The 22,808-nt window shown below is 40.7% G+C and overlaps 1 protein-coding gene across 1 annotated transcript in view; it reads right to left on the bottom strand.

Annotated features, from left to right (window-relative positions):
* MAPK8IP3 (mitogen-activated protein kinase 8 interacting protein 3) overlaps nucleotides 1–22,808 on the bottom strand; it is a 3,746,918-nt gene that overhangs the window by 1,968,465 nt on the left and 1,755,645 nt on the right. Inside the window, exon 10 of the mRNA XM_044088957.1 lies at nucleotides 388–445. Coding sequence (XP_043944892.1) covers nucleotides 388–445 — 58 coding nt within the window. The remainder of the gene's footprint in view (nucleotides 1–387; nucleotides 446–22,808) is intronic.

Below are 22,808 nucleotides of genomic sequence, written 5' to 3'. Positions count from 1 at the left end.
GATGCTGAAATAGCAGGAGACAGACATCCTGTGAGCATATGTGTAAACATGCTTTATTTCACAGTTTTCATGTTTTGTCAGGGAAAAGGCTTGCTCTTACTCCACGAGTCATGACTGAAAAGGGCATAGTCCATCTCACTTAAATATTTCTTATTTAATTAATCTAAAGTGTTGGCTTTGCTCTCAGTCTAACTAGAATGACTCTGACATTTCTTCTGACAACTTATGAGTACATTCATGAATACATAATGTAAAACTGGCATTTCAAATGCAAATGAGAGAAGAACAGTCCAAACACACTGGGCAAAGTGAATAGCCTCCCCAAAACAGCAAATGACCAGAATGCTTGTTTTTCTAACTGAAAAATCAGAAGACAGAAGTTCTTACTTAGTTTCCAGAAGCTGTGTGTTCTCCAGCAACAAGTTTTCTACTTCTTTCCCCATCCCTAAAAGACAAATCAGGAAGTCAAGACTGTACAACATCAAGGTGTGAAACAACCCAATCAGTTACATGTGCATGCTTTTTAAACAAGATCAGCATCATCTTGACCTTTACCCTGCCTTGCCCAAAGATCAATCAATCATTCAGTCAATCGGTCAATCAATCAGTTAATGACACTAAATCCCAAACATGTAAGAGATTCTGCTCCAAAGTGTGCATTAGTTGCATAATGATGCTAGGTAGGCAGGATCATCTCTACAGAATTGCATTTCACTCTGATTTGCCAATAACAAAAAATTAATTTCAGTGGTCTTTCCTGTAAACGCTTCAAATGGAAAAATTAACATAAAGAAATATTTATACTGACTCAAAACAAGTACTTGTCATACTGTATGTTACAAAAAACTTCTATTCAATCAGACCTCCCAAAGAAAATTGTTATTCTCTCTTTCAAGGAGGGGAGCAACTAAAATGAGGCCTTATTTTTACATACAGGAACGCTACATAGTGACATGGTTATGATATACCCTTGTCAAACCAATGCAACTGTAAAGAGGCCTAATCCATCCAAATGGAAATGTTACATAGTGACTTGAGTAGGAAACACCCTTACCTTTAAATATGGGAATGCCCCATGTTGGAATGAGTGGGATGCAGCATAATCCTCACAAAATGTCATGTGGCAGGGTAAAGAGATGACTGAGAAAGTTAGGTGGCAGGGTAGGGGCTATAGTTAGCCAAAAACAGTTACCTTATAAGCAAGATATATAGAGAAACAGTGGCACAAATGTCTGTTGTGATGGCAGCCAACACAAAATATGTGTATACAAAGAAAAATGACATGGCCTGACAGGTCCAACAGAACAGTTTAGAAACATTTCTGTGATTAAAGTACTACAAGTGAATAACTACCACTCAGAAGAGTGATCACAAACTTATAGTGAAAAAACTGAAACTTGACATTACACTCAAACAGTTTTATAAGGGGGGCTTTGCCTCCACACCTCATAATGTAAGGGCTATGCTGCCTACAGTTCTGTTACTTAAATATATTAACTCTGAGACTGCTGTATCTCAGAAAAAGTGAATTTTCTGGGACATCTCAAAATTGATCTTTAAACAGCAATCAGACAAACTGCACATGTCTGATCACACATTATAGCATTGATCACAAATGACTTGCATTAAACCTGGCACTGTTTAGAAATATCTACGTTCTGAATATTACTACATGGACTTTAAAATACAAAGCAGAGAAACGTTTTCAAAAGTCAAACAAAACACTTATGTGCAGTTCAAAGTCAAAAAGCAGTTCATGAGTGTAGATCAGTAATGGCGAACCTTTTGTGCCAGGAGCTTTTGAAATGCCAAACCCAAAATAATTCAGTGCACTTCACGTGCCCAATGAATAAAGCAGTGTGTTTCTTAACTTGGGTGGTAGTGATCGCTGACATGTCACCCAAACCGTTGTGGCATGTGTCATCTTTGACAAGTGTGTCATAGGTTCACCATCACTGGTGTAGATCAATATTTATGTACACCTTTAAGAAGCTTTCCAGGGGCTTGCACATGTGTATAAATACTGAGCACGTGCAAGCCTGAATGCCATTTTGGAGTAACCTGTTGACATGTAAGCATGCATGTATGTCTGTGTAGTCTGTCAGTTAATCAGTTCATTTATATTTTGTACTACTGCTATTCATCCTTGGGTGGCCACTGTGGTGCAGTGGTTAGCATTGTCGCCTCACAGCAAAAGGTTCTCTGCTTTGATTCTTGGCTGGGGTGCCTTCTGTGTGGAGTCTGCATGTCCTCCCTGTGGTTGCGTGGATTTCCTCCGGGTGCTCCGGTTTCCTCCCACATCCCAAAGACATGTAGTAGGTGGACTGGACACTCTAAATTGGCCCTAGGTGAGTGTGTGCGTGTGTGTGCCTTCTGTGGAAGGTTGGGCGCCGGGCTTGGCAACTCGACACTGTAAAACTCCACTGCCAATCATGAGTGGACAGATGATCCGTTGTGGCGACCCCTAACCGGGAAAAAGCCAAAAGAAGAAGAAGACTGCTGCTATCCATCCTGATGTGTTTCTGTGTAATAAAGAATATAAACAAACTACCCCGCCTGTTCATCTTCACTTGTAAAACAAGACGAGTGACATTGAGCATGTAAAAAGTCTGTAAAGAGGTTGTATCTTCCTCCTTGAAAAGTCCTGTTCTGTCACAATAACATCAATTGTGGGTTCATTCCCATATCTTCTGGGTTAGAACAAGTATGCTTTACTTCCAGCTCTATACACTGAAAATAAGAAAAAGCAACTCAATCCCTTTGAACTTTGTCAGAAAACAAGAGGATTTGCTGAACAGAAGAAAAAGCAGATTAATCCCTTAGAACTTTGTCAGGAAACAATAGGATCAGCTTCAGGTGGACACAAGTAATCTGTTACAGGAGAGCAACAGAAGTAGGTGAGTTTTGTAAGAAAGCAGGCTGCAGGGAAGCTATCTCTCTGTAACTGCTAGTAGTATGTGCTTGTAAAGAATGACAGAATGACAAAATTCACTGAGTGAACAGAAGACTGTGCTGCAGATGTTCCAAGAACAACTAGTGACCAGGCACTGGAGAAGCCGAGGAAGGATTGTGGAGTAAACAACTGACACTGGCTTACCCCTCTTATACAGAAAGTAGTGGTCCAACACCTAATGGAGACAGAGTGCCATAAAGTGTAGAAGCCAAAGACAGACCCTTGCCTCTACTAAGCCATATCTAGGTGGTAGGCTTCACACAGTGCATGTGGTAAAGTGCACACTCATAGAGGAAGGCATATCTGGCTCTCATATCTGTGATCATGCATGTTAGCTGCAGGAAAACAGATCAGGGCCAGAAAAAGTAAAAATCTTTCATGATATCCACATTGTGACTATCTCTCAACACAGCGATGTGGAATTAACAGAAGCTCTTTGGCAAAGAATGAATAATCAACAGGAAGAAGAATGGAAAAAAGTATAAAAAAATATAACTCAACGAGTGACTCAGACTGCTGTTAGAAGCAGTGTTATGAAACAGTATGCAACTGGGGAAATAAACTACAGGATCAAATGCTGTACCATAATGCCAGCCAACTATGTTAGAAGGGGAAAGAACTTCGAAAACATGGTGTATGAAAATACAATGTAAGATTTTCGTTAGAATGAAATGGCAAGGAAGGGGAAGGATGCCACTACTGAGATGTCTGAGGGAATACACACAGTGGAAAGATAAAGTAGAGAACAGAAGTCAATGAATACAACAATGGTGACTGGTGAGAAAAGACAAATGTTTGCAAAGCTAGACATCTAGGCAAATTATGAATCATTTCTATGCTGTATTACCAGAGGAAGAAATGAAAACTTCATGGGTAACAGAAAAAGGATCAGGAAAGATATAGAATGGTATAGGTTCATAGGTTCATACTAGGCTATCTGCCCAAGGGCATTTATAAGCCTAGCCCATAGTTATTTGGCTTTCGCCACCCCTTTAGTTTGAATAAAACTATGCCTATTATTTTGCTGTGCCTCTGTCAAGCAGTGACACTGAAGTAATCCCCGGGGTATATTTGCGATCTCCCATCCATTGGTCAAGATTCCTCTTGAACAAGGCCAGCGAGGTGCTCTGCCTCACATGTACCGGGATTTTGTTCCACAGCATAGGGAGTCTCTGGGTGATGAATCTGTCCCTCCAGCACGTTCTATTAATAACCGTGTCAAGGTTTTAGTCTCCCGCCCTTGTGTAGCCTACTCCCAAACTAAAAGGGCCAGTTGGTACAATTGGAAAGATCTGGCTCCCCCTGCTTGTACCACATGACTGTGTTGCTGTCTGTGAAAACTCTTAAAGGATCTGGTTTCCAATGGTGTCTGAAGGTCTGTAGAGCCTGTAGTTCTGCTCTAATTTCCTTCAGATTGATGTGTTCTGGTCTTTTTGTTTTTTGCCCACTGTCCCTAAACTTTCAGGTTGCCTGTCTAGGCCTATATCTGTGTGCAGCTCTTGCTTTAGTGTCTGCAACTTGAAACATAGGCAGTCTTGTGTTTAATGTGTGCTATCCACCAAAGGATCTCCTTTTTTAAGAAAGGTAGGAGTGGAAGAAGTGTATCCAGTGGATGTAAATGCTGGAACTAATTGGACTTCAGATACTACTGGATCTTCCTAATATGAAGTCTGGCAAGAGAAACCATGGGTGTGGTAACTGCCATGAGTCCCAAAGCTCTGAGAAAGTCCCTTGCTGTACAGGAATAGAGGGAAAGAAGACAGAGGAAGTAAATGGAAAGACTTTCCACTTTGTTTGAAGATAGGAAAGCCTGCACGAGTTTGGTGTTTAGTCTACATCCTAAGAGGTGAAGTAGAGATGTGTCAAGAGTATCTGCTGACATGGTTCCTGTATTAATAGGTCGACCAAGCAGGAGAATATCAGTATTTCCTTTGTTCTGCAGATGGTTATGATGGGGGGGGGGTGAGGTATTTTGTAAAGATTCTTGGTGCTATAGAAAACCCAAAGGATAAAGCAGACAACTGAAAATTCTGGCAGAGAAGTGCAAAGTCTGGCAACTGCCTTAAAGGATTTAGGAGCTATTAACAAGCTGTTTCCTGTGGTCCAGAGGTGTGGTCCAGATGAAAGGTTTGATTCCCTCAACATCCATTATCTAACTGTGTGACTCTCAGTAAGTCACTTATCAAAACAATACTCCCAGGCTGAGTCTGATAAATATCTATTGAGATCAGTGCTTTACCCCCTTAAACAAATACAAATAAAACAAACAAACACAAAAAAAAATAAATAAAAAATGTGAGGAGCCAGCAGAAAAACTCAAAAATTTGCTGTAAGCATCTTTTTAGGTCAAGGGACACTAAGAAGGCCTGAGATGGAATAAGAGGTACAAGAGCATGTAGAGATAACCTAGGTACCTGTGGAAAAATGTTCAGAGTTTAGAGATCCAGAACTGATCTCTAGTCTCCTTCTTTTCTTGGTACAAGGAACATTCTGGAATTGAACTATTTTGTAACTTACTGAGAGGGGACTGGCTCTATTATACCATGCTGAATTAGTGTCTCGATAATGGGACATAGCAGCTAAATCTGGGTGTGAGGAGGTGGGGAATGTCCGCGAATGGGAGAAGCTCTTTCCAAGTCATTCTCTACCCATGCTGAATGATGCAGGAGATCCATTTGTCTGTTGTAATGAGTAACCACTTTTTAGGGATGAGCAGAGTCTTTTGGAGAGAGGTAGGGAAGGACCATGATGTGGGGAAGGAAGCAGAAGGTAGTCATTCATACTTGTCTGCATAGTAAGGCCTACCAGATCTAGATGGTCTCTCAGGTTTTTCTTGAAATCTCTCCTTAGGTGACTTCTTGGACTTATGGTAAGGCCCCTTCATGGGCTTGGCAGGATCATTTCTTTGATACCTACAAACCAAAGTAATAAAGATCTGTTTAAAGGCCTTCATGAGCTTGTTCTGTTCCTCAAGTTGCTTGAAAAGGCTTACAGCTACTGGACCACACAATAAGTCCCTGTTTAAAGAAGAGTCAAACAGTTTTGCTTTAATATCCTCTGGCAAGTACTGAGAATTTAACTATGCAAACCTCCTGATCACACAGCCTGTTGTAGCTGTCCTGGAAGAAGCTTCTACTGCATCCCAGCTACATTTAATACTATGCCTAGCTACATGAGAAGCCTGAGCTACCATGGATATGGCTTGTTGCTTCCTACCTGCTTCCTCAGGTGTAGACAATACCTTGTTCAAGTTATTCAAAATAGACGATAAGTATCTGGTCATCTGGGTCTGGTAGGTAAAAGTTTTAAAGGTTAGACTGGAAGACATGTAAACCTTTTTACCCAACCCATCCATTGCTCTGTTGTCCTGATCGGAAGGGAGAACATTTGCATTAGGCAGTAACTTAATCAGTTTGTCATCAGACAAAGAAAAGATAGACGGGTCTGCCACAGGATTTTTGTACATAAATTTTAATTCTCGGGGACTTTGTAATATCTATCAGGCCTTCTAGGGGCTGGAGCCTGGATGTCAGGTGCTGTTGTAGTGAACGCAAAAGAATCCAGGAAGGGCTCTAGAAAGTACAGTTGTGTACCTACCATAAATGTAGATGTTCGAGTGTATTCACTGTTGCAGTCATTACTCTTGGGTTATCCTGCTGGCAGGCTACCCGCAGTCGGCCTGAATTCCACAGTCTAGGTCTGGCGTTGGTTGCTGTCGCCTCTTCCCTGACGTCAGAGCACCAGGGGTATAAAAGATGCAGCTGACGCCATTTTCTTCAGTTTTTTTGCCCCAGATGTCAGGTACCCCCGAAATGGTGGGCTAAAAATTATGCCAATAATTATGCATGCAGTAAAATAAACATTTCCTTCATCTACAATCAAATACACCACATAGGTTGTATAAGATAGAGAAGTATAGGTTAAGTCCCAGCAAAGAAAAGGGGGATGGTGGGTGGGTAACCTGGACTGCAACAGTGAATACACTTGAACATCTACATTTATGGTAGGTACACAACTGTACTATGTTCATCGTATTTCACTGTTGCAGTCATTACTCTTGGGTTGAATCCCAAAGCTGAGGTTGGGTGGCTGGTTCTAAATAGGATTAGAAGAGGCTATAAGGCCTTGCAGAACTACAGTGGCGAAGCCTGCTCTGGATTTAGAGTAGAGAGGTAAATGGTAGTGCTTTGTAAAAGTGTGCACTGAACTCCAAGTTGCAGCCTCTAAAATGTCTTTGGTTGGTACTCCTCTGAGAAAGGCTGCTGAAGTGGTTGCTGTCCTGGTAGAATGAGGCCTAATGCCGTTGGGCACTGATTTTCCAGTAGCAGAAATGAATGCGGTGGCCTATCCATTTTGAAATAGTCTGTTTTGAGATAGGCTTTCCATGAGATCCTGCAGCATATGCCACTAAAAGTTGCTCAGTTTTTCTGAAAGCTTTAGTTCTGTCCAAGTAGAAGCGTAGTTGTCTGTGTATGTCCAAGGAATGCAGAAGTCTCTCACCCTTATTCTGTGGGTTTGGATAAAAGGTAGGCAAATTAATGGTTTGGTTAAGGGCCACACTGGACACTACCTTAGGCATAAATGTTGGGTTCGTCCTTAGAGAAACACTGTCTGGATGGAAAATGATGAAAGGTTCCACACCCATGAGTGCCTGTAACTCTGAAACTTGTCTTGCAGAGGTTATTGCTAGGAGCAGAGCTGTTTTCCAAGATAAAAACTTTATATCAGCTGTATTGTAATGAGCTGAAATGGCAGAGGCATGAATTTTAATTGATGAAAAGGATAGGCCTTTGTCCAGCATCTCAGTTAGGTATTGTAAAATCTGAGGAATATTTGGTACAGAAGTGTCAATTCCTTGTGCCTGGTTCCAAACACAGAATATTTTCCATTTTTCTGCATAAGATTTTTCTGATACTTGGCCTCATGGCCTCCGAAATAACATCCATCACTGCTTTAGAGAGAGGTGTGTTTTGAATGGTTACATTATCCGCCATGCTGCCAGATTTAGGGTCCTGAGTTGGCTGTGCAGAATCTGATTGTTTCACTGGGTCAGTAAGTGAAGAATTAGAGGCAATGTCCAGGCTAAGCCTTGAGACAAGCTTTTTAGGATTGGGTACCAGTGCTGGCGTGGCCAGTCTGGGGCAATAAGAATCATTCTTGGCTTCTCTTGTCTGACCTTTAGGAGTACCTTGGGGAGGAGAGGCAGAGGAGGAAAGGCATATACTGTTAGACTTTTCCAGCTGAATGACAGAGCATCCAATTTCTATGCTTGCTTGTGATAAGTCCTTGTGCAGAATTTCTGTAGTTGGCAGTTGTGAGGGGAGGCAAATAGATCTATGTCTGGGCATCCCCATTCCTTTGTTATCATGCTGAAGACTTGTGGATCCAGTTTCCACTCGGGGGGGATCAGTGAGGTTTCTGATTATTTCGTCTGCCAGAGTATTGTTCTTTCCTGGCAGGAATTGTGCTTGCAGGTGTACTTGATAAGTCAATGCTGTGTCCCACAAAGTCATGGCTTGTCTGCCGAGGGGATAGGAATGTGTGCCTCCCTGCCTATGTACCATATGACTGTAGTATTGTCCATCCTTATCAGTAGTTGTCCTGGATGGAGTAGATCCTTGAAAGCTGTCAGGGCATTCTGAACAGCTAGCATCTCTTTTTGATTGATATGTAAATGCATTTGGCTTGTGGACCAAGTGCCCTGAATACATTTTCCTGCCATGTGTGCTCCCCAGGCAGATGCATCTGTTGTTATTGACTGCCTGGCTGTGGGTAGAGTGAATGGCTGTCCCTTGTTGAGGTGACAGGCGTGTGCCCACCATCGAAACTCCTGTTGCAGGCAAGGAATGAGGATAAGTAATGCTTCCAGGCTTTGACAATGTTGTGTCCAGACACGTTTTAGATACCATTGAAGTTTCCTCATATGCAGTCTGGCATACGGAATTAGCAGAATACAGGATGCCATGAAGCCCAAAGCCTGCAGAATTTTTTTGCAGATAACTGGGTTTTTGTTGCCAACATTTTGAAGTAAGAAGTTAGTTGCCTTTGTTTGTCTGGCATGAGATAAGCCATCTGGGCAGTTGTATTTAAGCTTGCACCCAGGAATATTATCTCTTGAGAGGGTACTAGTTTTGATTTCTTTTCGTTTACTGTGTACCCTAGGCAAATTAATAATCTTTTTACGAACGCCAGATGCTTTAGTAGAGTGTCTTTGTTCTCTGCTTGTATAAGGCATTCGTCCAAGTAAGGATATATTCGAATTCCTCTTTGTCTGCAAAATGCAATTACTGGTGCCAGGCATTTTATGAAGACCCTGGGTGCAGTAGATAAGCCAAAGGGCAGTGCAAAGAATTGGTACTGGATTGAGCCAGCTATGAATCTGAGGTATCTTCTGCAAGATTGTCTGATTGGGATATGCAGGTAAGACTCTTTTAGGTCCAAAGTTACAAGCCAAGCCTTCTTGCCCAGCATGGGCAGAAGCTGCTGCAGAGTTAACATTTTGAATTTTGGAACGTCCAGAAATGTGTTTAGAAAAGACAGGTCCAGTATAGGTCTCCAGATTTTGTCCTTTCTGGGTACCAAGAAAAGTCGTGAGTAAAATCCTTGTCCCTGCTCTTGATGTGGTACTTGCTGAATGGCCCTCATGTTCATAAGGGACGAAACTTGTTTTTGTGCCTCTGCTCATTGATTGTGTAGCAGGTTTGGCATACCTTTTGCCTTTGGCAGGGTGTGAAAGTGGAAACTGTAGCTCTGGGACACTATATTCAATACCCATTTGTCCTGGGTTATCATGTGCCAATTTTGAAAGAAAAGTGCTAGTTTTCCCCCTAAGGGGGCTGCAAGAAGATAAGTGCTTGGTGCTGGCAGAGGCAAGTCATTGGGACTGTTTCCTGTATGGCTTTGCTTTGTCTTCTCCACTTTTGGAGGTAGAAGCGCCCCACTGTTTAGGCCTGTATGAGCCCTGGGGCTGGGATCTGCCTCTGGGACATCTGTATCTGCCTCTTTGTGGCCTGTCCAACACTGGAAAGGACCAATTCTTTGTAGGCCAGTTCCTGCTAAATTTTGGTGGCTGAACCTGTAAAAAATCCTTTACTGTTTGCATAGATTTCGCTTTGTCCTCCATTTTCTTCAAAACCTCCTCTGCTTAAACACCAAATAAAGTATTATGCTGTAATGGAGCATCTAATAATTTTGCTGTGACATGATCAGGCAGATTTTGTTCATTTAACCAAGCATGCCTTCTAATGACAGAACCCAGAATCATGTCCCTGCAGGAGGCCTCCAGAGAATCAAAACCACATTGCAATGTATGCTTTCCCACTTGTTCAGTTGCATGCAATAAATCCTGCATTTCCTTATTTTCTGCACAATCAGAATTGGCCAACATTTTCTGTTTTAACAGTGACATTAAGTATTGCTGATATTTAATCATATGAAATTGACAATTTAAAGCCCTCACAGCCAAAGTAGCAGACGTGTAAACCTTTTTCCCCCATCTGTCTAGTGTCCTTGAATCCCTGTCAGAAGGGACAGGGTTTTTTGCAGTAGCGGACTTAACAGCTTTGGGACCCTGAGAAATAGTTTCTGGGTCAGCAGCAGGGTTTTTATAAAGAAATTTATGTGAATCTGGAACCCTGTAGTATCTGTCTGGTTTAACAGGAGCTGGAGGTAAGGAGTCTGGAGAAAGGCCGGACTCTGAAAATACATCTTCTACAATGTCTAGCACAGGGGGAATAGCAAGAGGCCTGTGCTGAGGAAGTAAAATAAAATCTCTAAGCCTTTTCTTTGATTCTGAGTAATCTTGGCTCTGCCAGTGGAAGTGCTCCCTCCTGGTATGCAGGGTTTCACCAAAAGAATAATCCTCAGAGGAGAGGCTAAAGGAATGGATTCTTCAGCATCAGAATCCTCATAGGGAGGAAGAGGGTATTTCTGTACAGAAGAGGAGTCAGAGGAAATGGAAACCTGATCTGAAGAGTCATAGTCTGTCTCTTGCCTAGGCCTCTTATCAGGAGGGGGATGGCAACCCCTGATCAAGGTAATAAGGTCTTCGGCCATTTTGAGAATCTGTTTCTTAGGCATGGAAGTTTGTCTTGGAGAATGCTGTACTTGTTTCTTTGTCTTTAAAGATGCTTTAGTCTTTGCTTTAGAAGCTGAAGTAGGCTTTACATATAGCTGTGTAGGTCTGAAAACACCCTCAGAAGCCGATGCCTGCTCAGCAGCTCCGGACCCATCTGAGGGAATGATTTCCGAGTGTCCAATACCTTGAGTATCCAGAGGCCTAGCTGGCTCCACGTGGGAGTCGTCAGCGGCCTGTGGCTCTGAGGTAGCGGGCGTCAAGGGCTGCAAAAGCGCCTCACTGAAAACAGGCGAACCAGCGACTGGCTTAGCGGAAGCCTCGTTGTCGGTTTTGGTTCTCTGATGACTGTCCTTCTCTTTTTCCTTGCGTTTTTTAGAAACTCTGGTCATCGGCTGTTCCGACGGCGTTATACAATTGAATTTTCAGCCACAGTAATGAAAAGCAAAATCAAACCGGCGCTTAATAGTGCGTTGAATGTAGCACAAAACTGACAGCTAGCAACGTTATGATCAGAGCCTAGGCAAGGAATACAGTAAGAATGAAAATCCTTATGAGGTATTTGCTTCCCACAAGAGATACAATTGTTAACTTTTTCTGACATCGGTCTGGAGCAAGAAAAAAGTTTCCCCAACGGGGTACTTAGCTTTAATGAAGACTTCGGATCTGAAATTCGTCTGTGAAAGTCTTAGGAGTCGGCCAACCGGCACTTGTGAACTGCTTTTGCTTCGGGCACCACGCGGCAAGAAAGACTGAAGAAAATGGCGTTGGCTGCATCTTTTATACCCCTGGCACTATGACATCAGGGAAGAGGCGACAGCAACCAATGCCGGACCTAGACTTTGGAATTCAGGCTGACTGTGGGTAGCCTGCCAGAAGGATAACCCAAGAGTAATGACTGCAACAGTGAAACACGATGAACATCAGGAGGTACAGGAGCAGGAGGGCAGATGCTCACCTCCAGAAGGCTATAGTACCTTTGCTGAATATCAAAGATGTCTTTGGATTTCCATTCAAAGTGTTTCATCACACTGACAACAGTATCTTCAAAAGACGCTTTCTCCAATGGGGGATCAATGGAAATGGCATCCTCAACATCCATGTCCACCTGAACCGAGAAATATATCTTTGATAAATATGCCAAGGAGTGCTCATTAGTCTGAGTCATCCTCTTCCTCATCAGAAGAGGTTTCTAAAGGTCTCTTTTGAAGAGTGGTAGGAGAAGCTGATGTTGGGGTAGGCCCTGTGAAGGAAGGAGGCCTGAGAGTCATGAAGGCCTCTAGTGATGTCTCCACGTATTTCTGTAGTTACATCCTACTGACGCCTCTAGGTGTCAAATATTGCTTGTTCATATTTGCATTAATAATTCCAAAGCCATGCTATATACGGGGTATAAGAAGACTTAATTTTACAGCTCATATGATAGCAGACACAACAGTATTGATGTCTGATCTGTGTCTATTGCAAAGGCAGAGATATTGAATATTATTTGAATTGTAGCAATCTTCATATTCATTTCTCTAAATACCTTAAATATCTCAACAATCAAGTGACACACACAGAAATGCTTAGAGCCACATGAAAACTCTCAACTGTATGAAAAAAATGCTGCTGCCAGTATGTGTGCGGCTTGCATCATCATCACCAATCCTCTTTTCCTCATTTGCTACACAGGGTCAATGTGTTGACTGTCGCCATCTCTTTCTAATCAATGCCACACTCCTGCCTTCTGCAACACTCGTGCCTGACTGTCGCAGATCTTTTCTCATACAATCCATCCACCTCTTTGCTGGATGACATTTCCTCTTTCCTTCTTCCTATCTGTCCCAAATCTTCACCAGATTGTCACAGCTTTTCTGCATGTGTCCAGACCACTGTAATTTGTTCTATTTGATCTTTTCTGCAATTGAAGCTACTTTGACTTCTGCCCTTATGTCCTCATTTCTTTACCTGTCTCATACCACCCTTCTCAAGGACTTCATTTCCATCACCTCTAGCTTTCTCATCTGCTCTGCCTTTACTGACCAGGTTTCTGTACCATACAGTAGTACTGGTCACATTTAACACTCAACATGGATTCAGGCCTTTGCACAGCACAACCACTGCTCTCATGTCATTCACTCACCTAATTAATAGTCATAGAAACAATGGGAAATATGACTCAGCCATCCTCCTAGAGCTCTCCAAGGCCTTTGATATGGTTAATCATAACAAGTATATAAAAGCTCTGTCAGTACTAATTCTTAGCCAATCCACTATCGCATGGTTTCATAGCTACCTAAAAGGGAGACAGCAGGCAGTTAAATGGCACCAGCAGCAATCACCTCTGCTCCCATTTTCAATAGGGGTTCCACAAGGATCCATTCTCGGACCTCTGTTGTTTACTACCTTCACCAATAACCTTTACACCTCTACTCCCTTCTCCTCAGTCATCCAGTATGCAGATGACTCTACGTTAGTCTGTCTCCTCTTCCTTCCGGGAACTACACCAGCAAACTCAGGCTTCCTTTTGTTTCTGTCGAATTGTGGCTCACTGACCACCAGCTAATACTCAGCCCAAACAAAACAAAACTTATCATCTTCCAGCCTACACAACATACCAAGCCTGACTTCTCATTTAACATCATATCCAGTAACAAAACTACTATATCTCCTGTTACCCACACAAAGCTTCTCGGGGTTGTAATTGACTGAAACATGAAATTTGATATTCATATCTTTGTCACCATAAAGAAAGTCCATAAAAATCTAGGCACTCTATATAGAAATAAACGGTTCTTAACAAACACTGCTAGGATCACTACTACACACACACATCTCATCACTACACTACTGTATGCCTCTCCAATCCTCACCAACCTTAGAAAATCAGAATTAACCAAACTAGGAGACTGCTATAACAAAATCACCAAATTTCCTAGCAACAGTTCTTACAGATCACACCACTGTCTAGCTCTCAAACAGCTCAATTTTCTTGAACTTCCTCACCTACTTCTATATAAGCAACTTACCCTATCACATAAAATTCTATATCATCCCGAGAAAACCCCTTCTTTACAAGACCTGATAATTCCATACTCCTGTAGCAGAAACCTCCAATCCACTAACAAACTTCTCATCAAAGTACCTAAAGATAATAATGCCACTGGTTCATCCCTCTACTCGAACACAATAGCCAAACAATGGAATAAACCTCCCCCTCTCATCACAGCTACAACTTCCATACATGAATTTAAAAATTCCTTAAAACACATTTGTTGAACTCATGGCTCTGCAACAGTCCAGGTTAATACCAGGACTCCTCCCTTCTCCAACTCTATATTCTTATTTCTGTACTTACCAATCACACCTTCATCCTTCACATTCATTCTTCTCTCCACTCAACTCTTATAATTATTTCTATTTGTACCTACTCTTGTCTTACTTAAAGACAGCTGCAAAATTCTAACAATACTTTCTGCTGAAGCTAATATCTTAAACTATTAATGCTATTATATAATTTTATGTCAATCTCATGTCAATTCTTAAATGCTACTTGTCTTTATTGTACTGTACTGTGTGAATTCAAATTGAAGACTATAATTGTGTGTGTAAATGTTATTTGTGGAGCTTTTCAACCCCTGCCTCCTCTGAAAAAGTACCCATTTCCAGTCGGTCTTTCCCAGCAATCAAATGTGAAATAAATAAAATATTTTGTACAGCTTACTTTTCAACTTCTTTGGCATTCTTCTGTCATATACCACACACCTGATACTCTACACCAGTTGGCTGCAGCTCCTCTGATTCCAGTTTTGACCTCTTCATTCAGACTTCCCTTCTCCTCAACCACTCCTCCAAGATACTTGAAGCTATTAACCTGTTCCACTATCTTCCTTTCTTTCTCAATTCACAGCTTTTTCTGATTTCCTCAATTTGCTGCCATTGCCACTGTCTTATCTGTACTTAGTTTTATCCTGCTTCTCTTCAGTTTTGCATTCCATTCCCCTGTCTTTTGCTGAAGTTCTTGCCTAGTGTCTGCCTGTAATGCCACATCATCCACATACAGCAACTTTGCTGATCTGACTCCTTCGACCTGTTTGCTAAGGTAGTCCATCACCACTGTGAACAGCAGTGGGCTCAGAGCTGAACCCTGGTGTACACCTAATCCAAAACACTGTTTATACTTGAGTCACTGGGCCTTTGTACATAGCTTGGATTAATTTTACCAATGTTTCTGGGACTATGAACCACCAAAGTACTGCCTAAATCAGCTTTTTTGGGTACTTGTCATATGCTTTCTCCAAGTCTAGTAATGCCCAGTTGGACTCTTTCCTCATCTCTAGCTTCTTCTCAACTATCTGTCTGGCTGCAAACATAGGGTCAGTTGTGCTGCATCATGATCGGAATCCGAACTTCTCATCTCCCATCTTACTTCTGACTATTCTGCATATCCGTTTATCAATCACCCTCTACGGAAATTTCATGTAATGTGACAGGACTATGATACTTCTGTACTGCTCACAGTTGTGGATGTACCCTTTGATCTTGCACACTGGCACTAGTATGCTTATTCTCCAGTCATCTGGGATGCTTCTTGCTCTCCACAATGCTATGAGTACTCTCAGGAGCCATTTATCCCCTATCTCACCCGGTATCTATCATATCTGCTGTGACCTCATCTGAGCCTGCTGCTTTCCCTGACTTAATTTTTTTAGTGCTATTCTTACTTCTTCCAGGGTGCGCACCTCTTCTTCTCTCATTATAGGCTGCGTCTGGGGCAATACAGCTTCTGTGGGTTTTTCTTCATTTAGAAGCTCCTGGAAGTACTTCTTCCACCTGCCTTTGATGTTCTGTGGACTGGTTAGCAGGTTGTTGCTGGCATCTTTTATGCAGGATATCTATCTTCTTTATCTTTCTGTCTTTGCCTTGCGACCTGATATAGTTTCTTTGTGCCAACTTTCTAGAAGCTGGTGGAGTGCCTCCCATGCCTTGTTCTTTGCTATTGCTACTCCTTTCTTAACTTCTTTGTTAGCCAACAAGTATTCCTTCCTAGCTTGGTCCGTCTTTTCTGTCTCCCACTTTTTCCTGCTCTCCTTCTTTCTTTTGATGACTTCCTGGATTTCAGCTGTCCACCACCAACTTTCCTTATGTACCTTATTTCCTACCTGGCTCAGCCACATCTGTTCTGTAGTCATCACATGCTGTTTTAGGGTACTGCCATTCTTCTTCAACTCTGCCTATTTCCTCCTCTTCTTGGGGGCTACAGCCCTGAGTAATTCCTTGAACTGTTGTACTTTCTCTCCAGCCAACGTCCAGGTCTTCAGCCTGATCTCTGTTGATCTTAGAGTCTTTCTGATCATTGCTTGGAGCTGTGTGCTGATAGAATGGCTACTGAGATACTGTAAGCTGTTTATACATTACATCATGTATATTTACTGTGGTTACTGTGGCTTATAAAATCACATTTTAAAACTAGGATTGAATAAGTCCAACCATTGTAAGGATAAATTTGTGCTAGACAGTTTGCCCTTTACAGTTTTCAAGTAGCACTTACAGTTCTTGAGAAAGAATATTTGTTTGAACTGTGAGGCAATAACTTCATTTATTTAAAAGGCTCAGGCCACATCCACTAGGAGTTGTGAGTAGGAACTCCAAAAGAGCTCCACTGGAGGGAATAAGTTAAACAGGCCCTTACAGAAGTCTTTCCACTCCTGGGGTGAGGAAACATTTCTGTTTTTCTGTTTCTTCTTCAGAGCGACATCAGCTTTAATTAATCGGGAAGGCTTTGATACCTGATGCACTTCTATAACAGATACTGGGGTTTCTTCTCTAATGGAAATCTGAGGGATATGCCCTTTGGTATCGCTACAATAATAATATAGGGTTCCCCCTTCTAACTATCATCAGTAACTACAGTTGCTTTGGACGTGTTAACCTCAGAGGCCACATTAGCCTTAGTTGGGACCCCAGTAGCAGGAGTCTGAGGTGCTGTTGGGCTTACTGTGGGTTCTAAGGCCTCAGCAGTTCATCTGATTCTGATTGGCAGTAGTGCTTTCAGGACTAGGCCTCTTAAGCTTTTTATGAAGAAGTCGAACATTACGTGTAGAGGGGTCCAACTCTCAGAAATCAAGCACTCAAGGTAGAAAATCTCTAACTGGTAGAGAGGAGGAAATATTAACACCCTTAAGCTAAAATAATCTATGAAATATGAAAAAGAAGAAGTAAACATCACAATAATGTTGAACTGCAAAGCATATTACATGATTTCCAGAGATGCTTTGGTTATCCTTTCACCATAAAAAATACTGGTAAGGCCTCATCGGGGTACTTTGTACATTTCCCTGAAGTATACAGAGATACTACAGTTGTCATCCTTACAGTACACAGACAATTTTTAACTACACATCTAGAGTACGTCTACAGTTTTTGGCAGTACCCAGTATGACATACAAGTTCCAGAGATGCTACAGTGACCTCTACCCTTAAAAGAGTACTGACAAACTATCCGAAGTATAGTGTACAATTCTGGAAAGTGCACAGCATGACATAACAGTTTTAAAGTTATTGCATTTATCTTTACACTATTCAGAACACCAGCCACATATGAGGTACCAGGTACAGTTCTGGGGGTATATAACAGCTCCCACTGACTATGCTAGCAGTTTCATTTTTAGAGCAACTGAGAGTTCATTATATTTCAGGAACAAATATCAGCTAATTACATCTACTGTAATATCAAATAAGGGCCTCATCACTGCGGGCATAACTGTAGACATGACTTGATGTTTTGAAACAGTTAACTATAATTTCCTGTTCTATAAGTTTGCCATGCTTTGGTCAAATGACAACTAACTGGTTTTAGAATTAAAAGGAGGCTAGAGCTTTAAGAATATATGTGGGTCCCTCAAGGTTCAGTTTTAGGCTCACTGCTCTTCTCCTTGTTCATTAACGACTTCACTGATGAGCTTTCCATATTAAATATGATATTTTATGTTGATGACATCTAATTTGTAGGCATGCAGCCTACAAACCCAGCTTCAACTGTGTTTCTTCCATCTTTGCCACTGAGCTACAAATGACATTCAAAATTAAAGATTTCTCCTTATTACAGAACAAACTTACTCCCTATAATATTCCAACTGGACTTCATGTCTCTGCACAGACCACCCTTTAAAACAGCCACATGTGATAACAGCCTTTTGCAGACTTAGACCCACATCCTGGAACAATCTTACACCTCAGTTAAACAATAAAAGACAGTCTTGTTGATTTTACCACACTCACTGAACAGCTCCTTAATGATTATGTTTGCAAACACTTTACCAGTAGTGGTAACAAAGTCACTTCTTCCTCCTCATCTCCATTCTGCACACTCCTCCTGATGCTAGCCAGCAGTTTTTACAGTCTTACTTCTACTGTTACTCTCTATTACACATTTAAGTTGTACATATAATGAGTATATATACATTTTATATGTGATTTGCTGCCAAATCATGTTTTCGCTTATGGTAGCATTCTTGCTGAGTGTGTCTGCATTTCACTATTGTATTGTATCCGCCGTGGTGCGTTGTTGCCTCACAGCAAGAGGTTCTCCCGTTCGATTCTCGGCTAGAGTGCGGGGAGTGCCATCTGTGTGGAATCTGCATGTCCTCTCTGCGGTTGGGTGGGGGTTCGAAAGACATGCGTAAATGGGTATGCCTTCATTGAAGGTTGAAAGTCAAGCTGGCACCTCGGCATTCTTGAAAATCTACTGCCAATCATTAGCAGACCGGATTTCTGCTGTGGCAATCCCTAACCGGGAAAAGCCAAAAGACAAACAAACATTCAATATTATATTTTGTACTTTTACTAGTGTTATAGCACACCTGTGCTCAGGTTGTGACTGAAAAAGGCTTCACACCAGCTCATATACCTGGTTATCAAACATAAATAAATTATATCAGCTCATCTGCATGTGCTATACCCCCTCTATAGCAAAGCAACACAGAGACAGGCAGGGAAGCACACTTTTTATTGTACAGACAATATGCATGTTGTTGCATACTGCTGCCAATCATTCACACACAATATGCATGTTGTTGCATACTGCTGCCAATCATTCACTGATGGTATCACTTGACAGTAAATTAGGTTCTCTTCTATTACTGCAAGTCTAGCATCTAGCAAGAAGATGGCAATTAATAAACAGTAACTTAGAACAGCTGCATACTCTAATGTAAAGCTTGCAAAATATAACAAAACCTGTTCTAGAAAAAGTTCCATGTAAAATCATGAACTTCCCTGATGCTTCACTTTTAATGCCAGTATGCAAAATATGTCTGTCAAAGATCAACAATCCCTTACTCAGAGACTGGGATTTTGGAAGCAGATCCTTAAGGAGAATAACAATAACCATGCAGAATATTATATTCATGAAGTAGCAGAAAGTATTCTAAGAACTAAGCCAACACAGGAATGGAGAAAACAAATTCTGCCAATAGGAATGGCTCCAATTAGAGATACAGACAACAGGCAAGAGGGGGCTGGAATTTATTGAAGAAGACTGGCAAAAGAACTAAGATATTGGGAGCAAATAATTAGAAAAGGAAAGGTAATAGAATGGAAACATGCTAAGAATTTATTTGGACTGCAGGCTAGAGACTGCCTTCCCCTGTCAAGGATTGATATCAGAGTAAAGACAAAGAGAAAAATAGCGGGATCCTAAGCCAAAAAAATATATGTGTATATTGCTGTTACTGAACAGGTAATGTTAGATCCTAGGGGGGGTAACTGGGAATCCAGAGTGGAATTTAGGGAGTTATATTGGCAACTCAAACTGGACGCCAGTAGACCCCCTGGTCTTAACGATAGCATTAGTATACAGAGTGTGTTGAGATTAAGACAAGCTAAGTTATAACAGCAAGCAGCAGAGGCCTTTAAATGACATATATTTTTTAACTACAGTGCACTTTAAGACAGGGATTTAGCAGTTTTCTTTGAAACAAAAAGGAAGAAAAGGAATTTTTATTCATTGATTAAGACATAGTTTTTTTATAAGGTTATGGTTTGTAATGTACATTCTGTTTATAAGGAAGCTTATACATAAAAAAATTATTTAATGGTTTCTTTTTTTATATGTATTGTATTCAACATTGTACAACTTTGATTATTTATGAAATCGCAACATTTAGGTGAAGTGTTTTTACACTAATTGCCTACATAAATTAGTTGCATTTTAAATGTTGTGCGGTTATATACTTCAGCAACGGTTTTTAACGACATTTGTTAGATTTTTAGGGGAACAAACTTAATAACATACACACATATTGTTTTACACATTCGAGAGAGTTTTTTGGTTGGGATATATTTTGTTTGTAAGTTTTTTAGGTTTGTATTCAATGTGTTACACTTAAAATCAATAAAAAGGGTAATTAGAGGTTAATTAATGCTAATTAATGCTCATTGATATGTATATAAAATGAGGGCATTAGAGAAGGAAGTATGTTCTGAAGAAGCTTTGTTACTTAACGAAGAGAAAGCGCGCTCAACTTCTACACTTGTGTTTCGTTTTTGTGGTCTGAGCCATATTGGCTTTTTAAATTCTTGGAATAAAAGTGGTTTAATGTCCAGTGACATTTCCTGGTTTCTGCCTTGGTTTGGATTTTCTTGGTTTGGCATCGTTTTTATTAACATTTTAGGTTAATAACTGCCTTTTGTGCCGAAAACCAATTCTACACATGGGCTTTCATTCCAGTTGTCTTATCTTCTTAGGCCTTGAGAGCAAAGTCCCTAACAGTAAATTCTGGGCTCATTTTAATCACTGAACAATCAGACTTAGAGCAGACTTCTCTCAATAGATACCGAACTAAAGGTAGTGGTAGGACTGGGAATATACATTTCATCCATCTGGTCCGCAAGCAGAACTCCATAAGAATTGCAAAAATAAATAAAATTGCCTAGTTTATTATTGGAGGTTTCCTCCTAGCCCCTTCATTGAAAAGGGGTTACGAGAGCCCAGTCAGACTCCCCAGTCAACAAGATCAATAAGTTAGTCAATAAACAGAAGCACCTGAAGGTCCTGGCCAAATTTTGCCCTAGTAGTATAAATACTACCTCAGCCTCCCATAAAAAAACCCACTAGCCTAGTGGGGCTAACCTGGTCAACAAAGGATAAATAAGAAAAATAAATAGCCCGTCATTGCAGTAATATCCTTGAATTTATGAATCTCTTATTCACTTTATCAGCATCTCTAAATATAAAGTAAACAGATGAAAGACACAAATCCTCGTCTAGTTCATCTGTTCAAACACAGCTTCTTATAGAGGATCCCCCCCACTTAATTCTTGCCTCTGACCCTTCATATTGCTGGATTAACAGTATTATTTTGTCTGGGACACAAATGCTACCTTTGCCCTACTCATAGGATCCCAGCTAACCCTACTGAATGTTTTCTCTGCATCAAGAACCGCCAACAACAGAAGTGCTTTCTTGCACTCTGCTTCTCTCTGTATCATTCACATTGTCATATGTTTGCCTCTCCTCTAAAAAACTACAACGATCCATATCTATCAACATTGATAAAACCTTTGCCATTCTCCTATCTAGCATAAGACATGCAAACTTTATACTCATGGTTTAAAAGTAAAATGGGTCCATACAAAGCACCTTTATTATCTCTAGGTAACGCAACTAACAAAGCTTTCTTAGAAGATGTTGGTACTACCGCATTTAAAACACTGTAAACCCCCCCCCCCCATTTTTACCACTTTCTTCCCTCCTAATTTCCAAATTTCCATAGGAATATCATCTGTTCATGCACACATTCCTGTTGCTTGATTAGATTTCATCTTTTCTATCTCACATCTTCTTATCTTAGCTAATAAATGTCGAGCCTCATCTTCTTCTACCCTTAGCAACATTAAATCTTTAATAAATATTTCCATCTGTGCCTTTTCCTGATTTTCCCATTCCTTTGCTTTACACAAATTGTCATAAAATGTCTAAAATATCTTTTAATTCCTCTATAAGATCATTGGTTATTTTTCTTGTCATAGGATCCTTAGGTTTGGCTACAACTCTTACTACTTTCTGCTGCCTAAGTCATTGTGCTAAAAGTGTTTGCATTCTAGAAGTGTTAATAAAACAGTTGCTTAACAGTAACCCTTCTAAACTCATGCATATTATCCAAATACTCCTTTGTTTTTTTAGCGCTCTACAGTTGGTTCTCCTTTTGTTCTGTGATAGCCCCCTTCTTCTGCAATACTTTAACTTTTGCCAACCCCTTGAAGTAATTCCTTTTAATTCTTTCCATCTGTCTGTCTGTCAGGCAGGAACTAGGCAAGGTTGTCTTCTTTCCCCAACTGGCAAAGAAAATAAGGAACTCAGAAATTCAAGGATATAAATGTGATGTTAATCAAGAAAAGTTGGATTCATTTTCAGATATTATTCTGTACCTGAAAAAAAACAGAAAAGGACATTGCAAGTGTTGTGGAACATTCAGAGACAGTTTCAGTATTTTCAGGATATAAAATTAATTAACATAAAACAAATTCTATAGCTGTAAACTACATAGCAACACATGGATTGGTTAAAATGAAGTATTTAGCAGTATGGGTTAGAAAGGAATCTGTTATGGCAGCTAAGGACATGTGAAAAGACACTATACAAAATACAATAAAAAACTGAGGAACTAGAAGCTCTTGTTTATGGATATGGATCGCAAAATACAAACACTTCATATTTAGTCCATTTAGTTTTACCCACAAGACAGGCATATTTTTATCAACCAGTGCAAAAGCTGTATATAGAAATCAATAGGGAGT

Source organism: Protopterus annectens, chromosome 12.part0, assembly GCF_019279795.1.
Source record: "Protopterus annectens isolate FY-2018-M chromosome 12.part0, PAN1.0, whole genome shotgun sequence".
Classification (NCBI taxonomy): Eukaryota; Metazoa; Chordata; order Ceratodontiformes; family Protopteridae; genus Protopterus; species Protopterus annectens.
This window is presented reverse-complemented; position numbering and strand designations above follow the sequence as displayed.